The 15,756-nt window shown below is 51.2% G+C and overlaps 1 protein-coding gene and 1 long non-coding RNA gene across 5 annotated transcripts; one reads left to right on the forward strand and one right to left on the reverse strand.

Moving 5' to 3' along the window:
• Positions 1–297: 297 nt before the first annotated feature.
• On the forward strand, positions 298–11,640 carry DUSP13B (dual specificity phosphatase 13B). Of its 4 annotated transcripts, none has more exons than XM_060642391.3 (6): positions 298–483; positions 2,731–2,934; positions 3,941–4,035; positions 7,667–7,840; positions 10,242–10,462; positions 11,184–11,640. In XM_060642391.3, exons 1-6 carry the CDS (start codon positions 397–399, stop codon positions 11,384–11,386), a joined length of 984 nt encoding a protein of 327 aa, XP_060498374.1. In that variant the 5' UTR covers positions 298–396; the 3' UTR covers positions 11,387–11,640. The 4 variants fall into 4 exon arrangements, with proteins under 4 accessions (XP_060498374.1, XP_060498372.2, XP_060498377.1 ...); XM_060642389.3 differs by having other exon boundaries at positions 2,731–2,835; XM_060642394.3 differs by lacking the exons at positions 298–483; positions 2,731–2,934; positions 3,941–4,035 and adding an exon at positions 5,861–6,403.
• Positions 11,613–15,450, reverse strand: LOC132685276 (uncharacterized). Its single transcript, XR_009613032.3, has 2 exons — positions 13,003–15,450; positions 11,613–11,915 (listed from the first exon to the last, which is right to left on the reverse strand). It is a non-coding gene; the product is annotated as an uncharacterized LOC132685276 (long non-coding RNA).
• Between the last annotated feature and the right edge of the window lie 306 nt (positions 15,451–15,756).

Raw genomic sequence — 15,756 nt, forward strand, 5'->3', positions numbered from 1 at the left:
CCTGAGATGAAGCTGTAAGGTTAGCAGGGGCCAGCTCACGGAGGGTCTTGTAAGCCGTGTGTTGAGGAGTTTGGACCCTATCCCAAGGGGAGGCAAAGGGTGTTGATATGCCCGTTTGACTGATCAGGAAACTGGGAACCCTAAAGGCTGAATGGTTTGCCCAGGGTTACATAGTACACCCAAGGCAGAGCGGGGAAAGGAACTTGGGTCCCTACCCCTGCCCTTGGGTGGGCCAGCTGGTGGGAAAGGGTCTTTCACCAGGATGTCTTCCTCAGCCAAGGTCCTGGTGCACTGTGTGGTAGGGGTGAGCCGCTCTGCCACACTGGTGCTGGCCTACCTCATGCTACACCAGCAGCTGTCCCTGCGCGAGGCAGTGATCACCGTGAGGCAACACCGATGGGTCTTCCCCAACCGAGGCTTCCTCCACCAGCTCTGCCAGCTGGACCAGCAGCTGCGGGGTGCAGGCCGGAGCTGAGGGGCCAGGTGAGGGCTGGGCAGGGAATGAGGGGGTGAGGGGCAAGACTGGGTGCAGTTAAGAAGTGAGAGGTCAGGTCAGGGCTGGATGGGGAACCAGGAAAGGGAAGGCCCATGAGGGCTGGCAGGGGACATGGAATGGGACCAGTTCAGAAGTGGGTTGTCAGGGCTAATGTGTAGCCAGAGGGAGGGTTGAAGGGGCCTGGCTAAGGCAACCTTCCAGAAGGAGCCTTTCTCCTGCAGCCTACTCATGTTCTTCAGACCCCTGAGAGGATGGAAATGTTAGGAAGGAAAGAGGTGGAAAACATATAATGGAAGAGGTGAGGCCTTCTTACCTGGTTCTGATGTGGCCTGCCCTGCTTCCTTGGCCAAAAGCCAGTGGGGGTTCACCTGAACTCCACTGAGGCAGCAACACAGCCAGTCCTGACACCTGTGGGCTGTCTGGACATTCCCACACCTCTGCATACCTCCTTCCCAGGTCCAGATCCCAGCTCCAGCTCTGGGGGGAAAATGGGGCTACAGCTGTCACTCCAGGCTTAGCTAATTTTCACATCAGCCCTGCCTCACCCTTCTCACAATGGAGGAGTACAGGTACTCCTGCCACCAGCCATGGCCTCCTTACCTGAGCCCAGCTTGATATAAAGTTCTCCTGCCATCATGCCATTCCATTCCTTGCCTCAGACCCAGTACCCCACTCCCTACCTGTCCTCCCCCAGTCAATCTGATCTCAGAGATCCACAGAAGCAGCCTCCCTAACTTCATTCCCTCTCAGGTTCTGAGGACCCCTGTAGGACATTAAAGGTCTATCCAGCTCCTTTCTACTTCCGTTTACCCTCCGTCCTGCGGCCCCATGTGCAGTGCATTCAGAGCATTAACAGATGGTCCTTAAGTTACAGAAGAGGAACAGATCCTCAACACTTCCTCCCCCAGGTCTCCCCACTCCTGATGGGGGCCTCCTGTATCCCCAGCTGCCTAGTAGAAGGAGTTGGCTGCTCCCAACAGCAACACTGCTTCTCAGGCTCCCGGCCCACAAACGGTCACCGAGGTGCTACTTCAATTTCTTTGGCATCAGCCCTGTTTTCCTCCAGCTCAGCTGGGAGACCACAGGGACGTCTCTTCCTGTGGTGGAGTGGCTGTGCTGGCACCAGCATTGTGAGGGAGCTGCGGTGTCACCTGCCCTTCTTCTCTCACCATGCTGAGGCTGGGTCTGTTTTGTCTGTCCCCAGTAGCCCACCTGCCTCACATTCACATCCCCCTTGAGGGCCATCAGCCAGGGAGCTAAGCCTCCTACCCATGCTGTGCCTTCCCTCATCTCTCCTCAACCCTGACTTGGGCTCTGTGCCTCAGTGCCCACTGGCTCAGAGGGGTTGCCAGCTAGGGGTGGGTGATGGGCCTGGGCTCTCTTGGGAGTTGGAAAAGTGGTAGCTTTCTCCTACCAAGAGCTTCCCAGGATGTGGACTGAATTGCCCTGCCCCCCACTAAAAGCTGTTCTTGGTTCTGAATTGTTAACTGGCACCACTGCCAGGGAGCCATGTAGCAACACTGACCTCTTCCTGATACTTTCAGAAGGATGAGCATCTTGGGGATGGGGATCAGAGCAGGACGGAGAGATAGGTTTAGAGTTTGGGGGTGAGTGTAATGGAAGAAAATTAGGGTTATAGCCGTGGTTGGGATTAGGCCTAGGGCTGAGCTGGGTGGGAAACCACTGTGCGGAGCTCTGTGGGTATGCGGAGCCAAGAGGGAGACAAGAATGGCACGTTCCCATCCTGCTCTCTCCTCTAAACAGGTTCAGGAAACTGGTGGAAAGCAGATCTCTGATTATGCCCAACTGCCCCACTTCCTTGGCTTGGAACCCTTAAATGCCCTGACCTCCAACTTCAGTATCTCTCCATCAGGCGGCTTGGGGGAAATCAGTTGGGCTGCAGCACTGCACACTTCCTTGAGGTGCCACCCACCAGACAGCCTGTGCTACTGGAGTCCCCAGGAGTTGTGCAGTGTGCAGCCTATATGGCCATACACAGCAGACCTAGGGACTCCGAAAGATGAGGGGGCCTTGGGGAAAGGTCATTTCTCTCCATGAGCCCTAGGCCCCAGACCTGCCTTATTTCTCCCAGCACCTGTACCCACTTGACCTTACATAGAGGACTCAAGGCAGAGGCAGGTTTAGATGGCAGTTCTTGCCTCTGCCCTGACAAGTCCCAGACATTCTGGGACTTGGGTTGCCTGCCTATAACATGGAGCTCATCTCTTCCCCAGAGCTCGTCATTACTCCCTGCCGCAGGGCTGTGCCACTTTGCTGCCCTGGCACTCGTCCTGTTGGTGCTGCTGGAGGCTCTGGCCCAGGTGGATTCCAAGAAGATGGTAAGAACCCAGTGTGGAGTCCGCCCTAGAGCCTGCTACTCCATCTGCTTCCTCCCGCTGCCTGCACTCCCTGCCAGCCACTGTCTTCAGTCCCTGCAGGTGGGAATGGTCTGCCTTCTCAGCCAATCCTGAGGCTCCTTAGGCAGGGGCTCCAAGTTTCCTGGGGTGGGAGGATGGGAGGAGAGCGGGAGGGGACTCTAAGTGTTCATGATTGCCCTTAGCCATAGCTGCCTCCACCAGCTCTCCCCAGGGCTCAAGGGACCCCAGCAGGGGTTGAGCCCTAGCTCCCTGGAGTTCGGACTTCAGAGTCACCCTGTAGGTGTGGCAGCAGGTGTGCATATGTCTCTGTGTGTGTCTGTCATCTGGGAGTGTGTGTGGAGGAGTCCTGAAGTATATATGAGAAGGGTATCTGGAGAGCAGGAAGGACTCTTAACAGGCCTAAATCCAAGGTCCTTAACTGACCACAGTGGCCTTGGAAGGACCTAAAACACCATCTTGCTGACCTCAAGGGACAGTGAGACCTGGGTTAGGAATACTTTCTGGAGGAAAGAGGAGCCTGGCAGAGGGCAGAGTGGCTTCTGGACACACAGCCTCTGATGGCAGGCCAGCGCAGGTCTAAAGGCCTGCTCTGAACCCCACTTACAGCTTTGTTAAGTGTACCCACACTTCCCTCAGCCTGGGTCTTCTAGATCTTAATCCTGGGCCAGTCCTATAATCCTCAGCTCCCAACTAAGCACCCCTGGACCTGAGTTCTGATGTTGACATCACTGCCAGTTTGTGTCTGGTTTTGGCTAGTCTCTTTTCTGTCCTCCTCCATGGAAGATCCTTCTAGCTCTAACCTTCTTTCCATCCTTCATACCACCCTCGAAGGCCAAGGGAGCTTTTAAAATGGCTTATTGGATCTTCTTTCTCCCTGCTCCACATATGCATACACACCATAGCAGACCCCTGCGAGCTGCCTCCACTCCCAGCAAGGCCAGATGCCTGGCTGGGCTTGGCACTGACCATGCCAGGGACCCAGTGGGTGAGTTGGGAGTGTCAGGGGGAGGCCAGAAGAGGGGAGCAGCACATCATGCTTTATAATTAAACTCAAATCAAAAAATAGAAACAGCATCAAGTGTGCGGAGACAGGCAGCTGGAAGCCGGCAGCACAAAGTGGCCGTCAGAGAAGACCACAGCCTGGGCCAGATATCCCCACAGGTGGGTGAGTGCCCCTATTTCAGGGGGGCCACAGAGCATGCTGAGTCATGAGGGTCAGGGCACCTGTGTCTATGTGTGTTGTGGAGGGACTGGGTTAGATTGGAGGACAGAGTGGGCTAGAGATACAGGCACAGACAAGAGCAGAATAGTCAGAAAGATGTGGGCTCGAATCCTGGATCCCATGCTTACTGGCCGCGTGACCTTGAACACATCGCTTAATCTCTCTGAGCCTCAGTTTCCTCATCTGTAAAATGGGGATGATAACGTTATCTGCTTTATAAGGGTACCGTGATGATCCAATGAGAAAATGTAAGCATTTAGCTCTGTCTGGTACACAGTCCATCCTTAGTAGGTGGTGAATATAATAACAATTATTGCTGGACAGAGAAAAAAAACCTTAAGAGACACAAAGAAACAGAGACTAAGCCTCACTGTCCTGGGGGAGGTTACCCTCTACCCAGGATATGGCTGAGGCTTGAAAGGGTAAGAATAATAATAGTAGTAATGATAATAATAGTAAGATTCACCATTCTGGAGGCATCTACCATAAGGCAGACCCTGTGGGAGGTGCCTTACATTTAGTATTTCATGAAATTCTCACAGCAGCCCCATGAAAAAACTGGCTCGAAGAAGACCATACAAACACCTGACCTGAGAACTGCCCAGATCTGTCCTCCTCCAGGGCCTGCGTGCTGAGTGCAGAGCCCCACTGGCAGCTCATGCTGGCTGCCCGCCTGCCACCCTCCCCGAGGCTTCCTTTACCAGACTCCTCATTCGTCTTGCCCTGAGATCTCTGGCCTCAACTCTCCTGTGGCCACAGTCCCATCTGGTCTGCTTGGGGAGGAGGAGGGGGAAGCAGAGAGCCTGGGGAGGAGGGAAGGCCAGGGGGACGTCTGGAGCTTCAGCTGAGGAGGTGGATGGCAAGAGCTGCCCCCCGCCCCGAGGAGGCCTGTGCCTTGGCCTGCCAGCAGGCAGAGTGGTGTGTCGGGGGCTGTGGAGGAGCATGAGCTCCTACGAGAGGCTGGGGAGAGCAGCATAGACAGGAGGAGGGACACACACAAAGACAGAAAACAAATACCTAAACTTGTCAACAGCGGCAGCACAAGAGCAGAGAAACCACTGCCCACAGAGCAGCACAAGAGCAGAGAAACCACTGCCCACAGAGGCAGGTATTCAGCTTAGGGAGAAGACACAAGAAGGAGGCAGAATGAGGGCCAGAGTGAATGAGGAGAAGAGCCAGGCCTGACCTGTCCCTACTAAATGTTGGGCGCATGCTTCACTCTGTGGTGGCCAAGGAGATGTGGGAGGAGGAGTCAGTCCAGGTCCGGGGGCAGCAGAAACCAGAGGAGCTGCTGTAGCCACTGACTTCCCTTCCTTGGATGTGCCTGGAGCTTGAAGGATGAGTTCTTGCGCAGGGGGCTGGACCCCCAGTAGGATAGAGTGGACAAATGTGGGGTACATCTGTGAGCATCAGGTTTGAGAACCTAGGTGGGACCAGACAAGGAGTACCCCAAAGTCCAAGGAAAAGGCCCCCATTCTCCAGACTTGGGTCTAAGGCCCCTAGGAGATTGAAACATGGGCTGTGGCCTAACAGCCCCCAATTCCTGATCCCTCTGCTGGTTCCTCCTCTTCCCAGGAGCCCCCTTGGGACCAGCTCTGTGTCAGCCAGAGCCTGGCTGCCTGCTCCCTGGCACAGCTGGACTGCGATGCACCCAATGGCCACAGGGTGGCGGAAGTACCCCATGCCAAGCTCAGAGGCCAGTGTGGGTCTGCCAGGCTTCCCAGAGCTCCATCTCCTGTAGCTCCAGCTGCTGGCGGCAGACCAGTGTGGCTGTTGGACAACCCTGGGGCCTGGGGCTTTCTCCACCCCAACACACTATGCCACTCCCTACCCTGTAGCTAACGCAAACCCAGCCACTGCTCTCATTCTCAGGTCACACCCCCAGGGAATCCTAAAGTCAGGCAAGGCCAGGATTTTAAACATTAGACAGACCATCGGCCAGACAGGAGCAAAGACTTGCGGGAGGCCACCAAATGAGTTATGGCCATGCTGTCCTCCCTCCCTCCAAAGTTCTCTTTCCAGCACTTCAGGTAGCTTCCATTGGACATGGGAAGCTCAGGGCCAAAAGCCTTTCATCCCAAAGAGATGCCAAGCAGAGAGGGTTTGAAAGGACTGTGCTTCAGTCTACAGCAGCCTAGGTCTGCTCTCAGACCCCACCCCCACAGGCTCCAAGGGAAGGACCTGGAATTCTAGCCGCTTCACAGCGTTTGTGTTCTGGGCGGAACCTGCCCCAGCCCAGTTCCGCTCATGTGCTGAGTCCTGTCCCTGTACCCACTCCCCCATTCCTGGCCCCAGACCATGCCCTAGGTAGGTGGCAGGCCATTCAGCCTGCCCTGAGAGGTCACAGTGGGGGATGAAGGGGAAAGCTGGGTCTTCACTTCCACCCTGCCCACTGGCTACCCGCTGGGTGAGCTTGGCCAAGCCAGTGGCCTCCTGGGTGCCCATTTCTCTTCCTGGTCCTGGAACTGCCTACCAAAGAGAAAAGATGTTCTTCCCAGTTTGTACCTTCCCTAGTTACTGGTTGAGGGGGCCAGGGACAATTAGCCAAGATAGGCACTCCTTCCCAGCACAGCACCAGACCCAGGTTCTGGTGCCACAGATAACCCAGCTCTGCAGGGTCCCGGACACCCTCAGCCAGATGACTCCTGACACAACTCACCCTCCCTGGGTGAGGCCTGATCTTCAGCACTGGCCTGAGTCATGGGGGTAAGGAGGAAAATCCCAGGGCCTATAGGCAGATGTGTGACCCCAACACTAGGCTCTCATGTAGAGACAGACGAATTAGTAGTGACCATTCTCTGGAGTCCCCAATGATGGCAAGTGGAAGGCTTAGAGACAGAACTGAAGGAACACAACTGGATGGAAAACCCAGCCTTGCTACTTATCACCCATATGGCTTTGGGCATCACTTAAAAATTCTCTCTGACCTTCAGCTTCCTCCTATGTAAAATAGGGAACTACCCCAAGTGAGGCCTCAGGCCTATAAAAGCATCAGTTTACTTAGCACAGAAATACCAACAAATGTCTGTTCATGGCCCAGGCCCCCTTATTCCTGAGATGGGCTCTGCCCTTCAAGCACCTGAAACTGAGAGGGAATGGGGACCTGGGGAAGTAGCAGAGGAGGGAGCTTGAGATGAGCTGCCAGGATGTGGGGGCCTCCGTAGGTGCCCTCTGAGAGCCATAGTCATCTGAAGTCTTCATCCCTATAAAGTCCCAAGTACCTGTGACTTAAGGGACAGGGTCTTCACTGACTAGTTGCTACAAACAGGGAACTCCGAGGGCCTTGTCTCGGAAGCCAAATCTTCCACCATCAGGGACCTCTGGAAAGTGCAGGAGAGAGCTTCTCAGCTTCACAGGGGTGACAAGGGATTGATTCCCTTGTTCCCTGGGGAAAGGGTCTAGGCCTCAGCCCCACCTGAGCTGGTTAATAACCTCATCCAAAATAACTGAGGCCCTTTTTGCAGCATCCCAGTGGCACCTGGGCACTGCACCATGCCTGGGCCTTTCCATCAGCTTGACCCACAGGTAGGGATCCTGCCCCCAACCACCACAGTGTCCACTGTGTTTCAGAATGAACTCGCTGCAGAAGCAGGACCTCCGGAGGCCCAAGATCCATGGGGCAGTCCGGGTGTCCCCCTACCAGCCACCCACACTGGCCTCCCTACAGCGCTTGCTGTGGGTCCGTCGGGCTGCCATGCTGAGCCACATCAATGAGGTCTGGCCCAACCTCTTCCTAGGAGATGCGTAAGTACTACCCATGGTGGGAGGTAGAGGGGACAGAAGGAGAGCCTCTCCGAGAGTCCTCCAGGGGCAGAGGTGGCACCCTCTTTGCCTCCCACCATTTCTTTCCACATGTTCCTTTCCTTCTGTATTACTATTAATTTTAGCTGTGGAAACAGAATACACATAAGAAAAGTGCATAGAGGGGCTCATTCAGTTGAGTGTCCGACTCTTGATTTCAGCTCAGATCACGATCTCAGAGTCTTGGGATCGAGCCCTATATCTGGCTCTGCTCTCTCTCTCCTTCTGCCCCCTCCCCCACTCACACACATGCACTCTCTCTCTCCCCCTCTAAAATTAAAAAAAAAAAAAGAGAGAGAGAAAGAAAAGAAAAAGAAAAAAAGAAAAGAAAAAAGAAAAAAAGAGAAGTGTATAGAGCACATATGAACCATTTAGCCATCCAGGACAAGAAATAGGACATTACTTATGCCCTAGAAGTCCCAGTCATCATAATCCCTTTCCTTGTAGATAACTACTAAGTATTGAAATAATTATTTCCTTGCTTTTCTTTATGGTTTTAACACCTATATACCTGACAATGTAGTTAGTTTTGCTTGTCTTTTAAAGTCATATGAATGGAATCCTATTGTGGATTCTTTGTGCCTGGCATCCTTTGCTCGGTGTTGTAAAATTCACTTGCATTATATGAAACTGAAGCTCAGTCATTTTTCATTGCTGCATACTATTTGTTTGTATGACTATCCCATAGTTCATCCATTCTATTGTACGTGGGCATTTGAGTTGTTTTCACTTTTTGGCTATTATGAACAGTGATCCTAGGAACAGTCTAGTACATGGTTCCTGGGAATACACACACCAAGTTTCTATAGGGTGTATATGTATAAAGAAAGTAGAATTGTGAGTCATTTCCCCAAAAGTTTTCCTAAAATTTGGAATATATGGATGAATATACGTGGATTTCAGACATTTTCCTTAATATTTAGAAAATATGGTTCAATATCTTATAAATAATATGGCAAGTATGCTTTCCCCGCACCAGATAACCAGTTATAAAATCCTTGTTGACTTTTTAAAAATACACACACATGGGGCATGTAGGTGGCTCAGTCAGTTAAGCATCCTACTTGCTCAGGTCATGATCTCGCAGTCTGTGATTTCAAGCCCCGCATCGGGCTCTGTGCTGAGCGCTCAGAGCCTGGAGCCTGCTTCAGATTCTGTGTCTCCCTCTCTCTGCCCCTCCTCCACTTGTGCTCTGTCTCTCTCTCTCTCTCAAAAATAAATAAACGTTAAAAATAAAAATATACAGACATAAATGCTTTGTCACATTTTTTTTTTTTTACAGAAATGATACCTCTTTCTAGTCCCATTTTGTAATCTCCTTTATGTAGAAAGATTTTTTTTTAAAGCTTTTTGAATGGAACCACACATCCTTTGAAAACATTTTTAAACAAAGTTCTGTACCCTGCATTCTTTTTAAGTTTATTTATTTATTTGAGAAAGACACAGACAGTGCTAGTGAGGGAAGAGCAGAGACACAGGGAGAGAGAGAGAATCCTAAGCAAGCTCTGAGCTGCCAGGGAAGAGCCCAATGTGGGGCCAGAACTCACAAAACTGTGAGATCATGACCTGAGCTGAAACCAAGAGTCAGACGCTTAACTGACTGAGCCATCCAGGTGCCCCAATGTAACCTGCATTTTTCACAGATGCTCAATATAGCACAAACACCTTTCCTTGTTTACCTGCAACAATCTACAACATTTTAGTGGTTGCATAGTATTTCATTTAGATATACCATACTCAGTCTCCTATTACAAGATAGTGATTTTTTCCAATTTTTCACTATCTTGAATATCATTAGGTCCAATTTATATATGTCTGTGGGCACATTTTGGGTTTTTTTCAAGTTCCTAGAAGGGGACTTGCTGAGGCAAAGGATGTATATATTATGCATATATTTTTTAATTTTTTTTTGTTTATTATTTTTGAGAGAGAGAGAGAGAGAGACTGAGAGCAAGCAGGGAAGGGGCAGAGAGAGAGGGAGACACAGAATCGGAAGCAGGCTCCAGACTCTGAGCGCTCAGGACAGAGCCCGATGCAGAGCTCGAACTCACAGACTGCGAGATCATGACCTGAGCTGTAGTCAGCCGCCCAACCGACTGAGGCACCCAGGTGCCCCAATATATTATGCATATTTTTAAGGCTTCTGATGCATGTGGCCAAACTGCCCTCTAGAAGAGTTGGGCTGCATGAAACAGAGTCTTGATCATCTGGGCCTGTTCACTGTTTCTAGTCTCACACTTGGAGGAGGGGTGGCAGAGGAGGGAAGGGGACAAGTTCCAGCCCAGCCAGAGGTGACCCAATGAGACCTGCCCCACCTCTCAACGTCCCCATGCCCTCCCTGCAGGTACGCAGCCCGGGACAAGAACAAGCTGACCCAGCTGGGCATCACCCATGTCGTGAATGTTGCTGCGGGCAAGTTTCAAGTGGACACAGGTGCCAAGTTTTACCGCGGAATGCCCTTGGAGTACTATGGCATTGAGGCTGATGACAACCCCTTCTTCGACCTCAGTGTCTACTTTCTGCCTGTTGCTCGATACATCCGGACTGCCCTCAGTGTTCCTAAAGGTGAACTGCTGGGGAAGACACTGGGGTGGAGGTGGGGGTAGGGATGGTGGTGAGGGGATGGGATCTGGGGCACTTTTCCCAGTAGCACTGGTGGGTGGGGTGTCCAGAGCTACAAACATCTTCAACAACCCTCCCACCCCATGGAGCAAATAGCTACTACCATTTAGTGAGTGTCCCCTTCAGGGGACCAACAATCACAGACATAGCTAAGGTCTGATGTGGTTCAGGGTAACCATCCCTCAGTAAGAGGTCTGGCGTTGGGCAGAAGGTACACAACCTAGCAAAGGCTAAACAGACCCCTCTAAGATGAGGCCTTGGCATAGGGCTGCAGGGATAGAGGAGAGGGCAGAACTAAGGGAGTAAGGGACACTCCCTCTAATCAACCACAAATCCAGGGGACTCCAGGGATACTGTCCCCTCTCCCACCCTTTACAACAGGATGGCAGAGTTGGAAAGGATGCCAGAAGAAGCACCTTGGACCTGGAGAAGGGAATCCCAGCTGTTAACCTTAGCTGGGCCACTAACTTGCTCCGTGACCTTAAGCCAGTCCCTTTCCCTCTCTGGGCCTCAGCTGCCCCATCTGACTGTAAGAACATTGTCAGTATTCCAGGGTGCTGTGATAGGTGGGCTGAAGGATGGCCAGAAGCATCTTCAATTCCCGCTGGAGTGGGTGGTCAGTGTGAGGGCAGGTAGCTAACGCTAGGTTGGGTCTTTCCAACAGGCCGTGTGCTGGTACACTGTGCTATGGGGGTGAGCCGCTCTGCTACAGTTGTCCTGGCCTTCCTCATGATCTGCGAGAACATGACGCTGGTGGAGGCCATCCAGACGGTGCAGGCCCACCGTGATATCTGCCCCAACTCGGGCTTCCTCCAGCAGCTCCAGGTTCTGGACAACCGACTGGGGCGGGAGACGGGGCGGCTCTGACTTGGTGAGCAGCCAGAAGCCCTGACCTTCTGGCCAGCATGGCCCAACCCAACCAGCCTGGCCCTGGGGACAGCAGCCTCTGCTGTTTCCAGTGACCTTGAGGTATAAATAGCAAGTGGGGGCTTAGCTGAGGCAGAAGCAGGGAGAATTGAGTGGTGACCTTTAGCAGGTGGATTTCCCTGACCCAATCCAAAGATTCTTTATACAAAAGAGAGTTCAGTCTGTCTCTATAATAAAATGTTCATCATAATAAAGACAGGAGATCTTCTGGTGGTTTGTGGGGGTGGTGGCTTACTTTCAGGATGGCCACGAGAGTCCAGAAGGCTTACCAGCTCTGAGTCAGCATGTTGGCAGCCTACAGAGAGAGTCTGAGTCCATGTTGAGTCTTCGTGAAGAAAGAGGCACATGAGGATCAATTAGTAGTATCTGCCTTGGGTACAAAAGGGAGGAGTGGGAGTACGAGCGCTGAGAATTAGCTGGCCTTTCCTCATCTTGTCCTCCTCATATCATCACCCAAGAGTGAGGTTGTCTGAATAAAGACCAAGGTTCAGTCCGTCACCATCCTCCTCCATGCCCACCCCATCAAAAAGCGATCATCAAAACTTGCTGTACAAATAACATCTCTTGAATCTTTTCACTTATGCGTACTTTCAAAAGGACAGACTAAAACAAGCACCAACTGAGAGAAGAGGGTCTAGGGAAGAGACAGCCCAAGAGTCCTGGGTGAAGGATGGTTTTATGAAGCAGCAAAACATTTAGTTCCAAGATTCTTCATTTTGTGCCCTAATAGCACAATACGAAAAGCCCCAGGTTCCTCAACTGGAGCAAAGTGTCACGGGCTGCTCTCCTCCCACCTCTCAGGCTGCTCCTATTTAGCCCTTGTCTCTTCCAGCTGACCCTTAAGCCTCAAGGTTTCTCATGGTTCTGGCTACTGCCTCTTCTCTTCCTCACAGTTCTCACTCTGCTGGGGGGGGTCCCTTTGCCCCCACCCCCAGCCTCAGTTCACATCTCTAGGCTGATGACTACTCTGAGTCAGCCCGGTTTGCTCTCCTGAGCTTCAAACCTCTGTATCCCACTGCCCACCTCTATTTGAATACTGCACTTGAATTTCAAACTCAGCTGAGCTTTTCCGCAGCCTCACCCCACCAGCTGAACTCTTCCTAGTTCTTCATTTTCGTGAAGAGTTCTGACAGCCACCATTGCTCAAGTCAGTGATGGGTATCATGTCCCCTCCTACAATTAGCCTATTGATTCTACTTCCTCAATACCTTTGGGACCCGCTCACTTAGCTTCATCTTTGTTGTGAGGATCCAAGTTCAAGCCACCCTCACCTCTCACTGGATCCTTGCAGCAGCCTACTATTGGTCTCTCTGCCTCAAGCCCTGCCCCTCCAACCTCCATACACAATCTTACTAAAATGGAAATCTGATCACATTGCCACTCTGCTTACAACCCCCTAAGTACAAACACCTTGACAAAGTATAAAGATGCTTCATTATCTGAGAACCTTCTTGTATCTCTAGCCTTATCTCTTGTAATTCTGTTTCTATACACACTGTGTAATTAAGAAATGGTAGATCCACTTGCAGTTTCCAGAATGCACCACATTCTCTTACCTCTGGCACTTTGAAACATCCTTCAGGTTGTACCACCTGAGTGTACCACCCTCCCCCACTTTCACTGGGGTCTCTATGAGGTCTCAGTTTAGCAGTTACTTTTGGGAAACCCTCCTGGACCCTCCAAACCTGAGAGAAGTGCTCCTCTTCGAACCACCAAAATGTCCACCCACCTTCTGTGACATCACCTGTCACTCTGAATCATAATTTACTGGTGCCTTATCATTCTCTTCCAACTGGCTGTTTCTGACCAGGCTTCTTCCCATGGTCTCAAAGCTCCCATGGCTCCCACACCCTGGTTATGACCCTGCCCTCAGGCATAGCTCTGTGCTTGCGTGGACCACAACTACAGGTTGGCACCGCTGGCACCAGGTCTTCTCTATGGAGGTCACCAGGGGGAGTGGGTCCCAGCCAGCCCCAGGAGCAGGCCTGCCTCCAGAGGGTACCTTTGCTTCCCCCAGCTCTGCCCGCATGCTCACCACTTGGGCACCCTGACACCTTCTTCCCAGCACATCTTGTTCTTCTTTGGTCACCTTGACCCTGCCTCCTTACTCCCTACCAACACTCTCTGGGGCCAGCTCTGCCTTCTGGGCAGAGGGGTCCTTGCCCTTCTCTGCCATCTTGCCTATTTCCAGATGGCAAGTGCTTTTCCTCTGTACAAATCAGGCAAGGTGCCCCCTTGGGAGCAAACCAACCTTTCAGGCATAATTGCTCCTGGGCTTGGTTGAGGAAAAGGTGTCCCTTTCTCCCAAGCAGACGTAGCTCCAGGTCAGGGTGCCCGTCTGAGTGAGCTGAGCACAGGCTGTGTTTTAGCCCCTGCTCCTCCTCCTGCAAATCATAAACTGAGCAAACCTATGCTGCCTTGTCTGAGACATAGGGATTAACACCCCCATTTTAAAATTGAACAACCCAAGGCTCAGAGAAGATGAAACGCGGTTGGAATGTTGCCGCAGGGATGTGGGACCTCTGGGCTCTGGCCTCAAAGGGCAGGAACTGCCCTGCCAGCTCCCTGCTCTCCTCCCTACAGCACTTGGTCCCATTAATGGCTGGTGGTTGGCTACCTCAGGTGCTCTCTGAGCCTTTTCCAAAGGGTAAACATACATCCCAGCTGGAGGATTGCAGAAGGGCTGCTGCTGCTGTGCCCAACCAGGCAGGGCACCTCTCCAATCTGGGGATGGAAAACTTCTCGATTCATTCTCAGGTTGGTGGGGCCTATAATTCTCCAGAGTAGACAAAGCTAGTCCCTGCTCAGTAGACCAGCCTGCCCACCCCCAATTCCCGTGGATCCCCCCTCTGCCTGACAACTCAGCCCTTGTTGCTATTTCTTGCTAATGCACTGTCAGCGGGACCCAAAATAGTGGTTCCAGAAGTCAGTCTCTAAATCAACATCCGGGTCTATGAGTGTGGGCAGCCTGTCCCTGCTAACTAGGCTGGGGTGCCCAGAATCTAGGACAGAACCACACCCTGGGGCTTGAGTTACAGCAGGTCATCTTGGAGCTCTGAGGCTTGGGCTCAGAAAATGGGGCTGCAGGGAAAAGAGGGAGGGAAGCCCTGACGAGGCATGTGGTAGGAAGGCCAAACATTCCCCAGAGCATCTGAGGAAACAGAGGCGGAGCTCCAGACTGGCACCTCCATCAGGAAGACTTCCTGCCTGCCACACTTGCCCTGGGAAGTCTATGATGATGCATCTGCTCCCCTTCTTCTCTAGGGCAGTGGGGGTCTTGTTAAGAGCATGACTTTGGAGCTGGGTTCAAATCCTACTTCGCCCTTTACCTGAGGTGTCTGACCTCAGTTAATCTCTCCATACCTCATTTTCCTCACCTGTGATGTAAGAGTAATAATAGCCAACATACAGGATTATTGTAAGGATCACATGGGGAATATAGAAAGTGCTTTGTGCAACAGGTGGAATGCTCCCCAAAATGATAGCTCCCCAAAATGAGAGCCACAGTACATAGTACATGGGCCCCTGGCATCATCTGCTACACAGAACAGCATGTTGGACTAAAAGTTGGCAGTGCTCTCAGTGTTGAATGAATGATTAAAAATTAGCTAACAGGGACGCCTGGGTGGCTTAGCTGGTTAAGCTCTTGATCTTGGCTCAGGTCGTGATCTCACAGATTGTGGGATCGAGCCCCACGTTGGGCTCTGCACTGACAGTGCAAAGCTTGCTTGGGATTCTCTCTCTCTCCTTCTCTCTCTGCCCCTCTCCCACTCGTGCACACATACACTCTCTCAAAATAAATAAATAAACTTAAATGAAAAATAAAAATTAGCTGACCTAAATGCCACATAGTATTTTGGAACAAAAGGACATAAGTAAGAAAACTGGTAGAATCTGGAAAAAGTTTGCTGTTAATAGTGTTATGACAATTTTAATCTTTTTGATAAATATGTCATGGTTATGTAAGAGGTTAACAGAGGAAGCTGGGTGGTGGGTATACAAGAAACATCTCCATTATCTTTATAACTCTATACATGTAAAATTATTTCAAAATAAAAAGTTAAAAAAACTTGCTGACTGTTATGGACTGCTTTGCATATGTCAAGCACTATGCTAAATAAATGAGACATCATTTATTTTTCCAGTTTCATCCATAGGGTTTTATTTCTTTATGAAAAAAAACACATATCAAATATAACAAAATGTTAAGATTTGACCATATTGAGTTGTGGAAATGTAGGTGCTTATTACATCTTTTCTTTTGTATTCTTAAAATATTTCCTAATTTAAAACATCAAAAATAAATTAAC

The sequence above is a fragment of the Panthera onca genome, chromosome D2, assembly GCF_046562875.1.
Source record: "Panthera onca isolate mPanOnc1 chromosome D2, mPanOnc1 haplotype 2, whole genome shotgun sequence".
NCBI lineage: Eukaryota > Metazoa > Chordata > Mammalia > Carnivora > Felidae > Panthera > Panthera onca.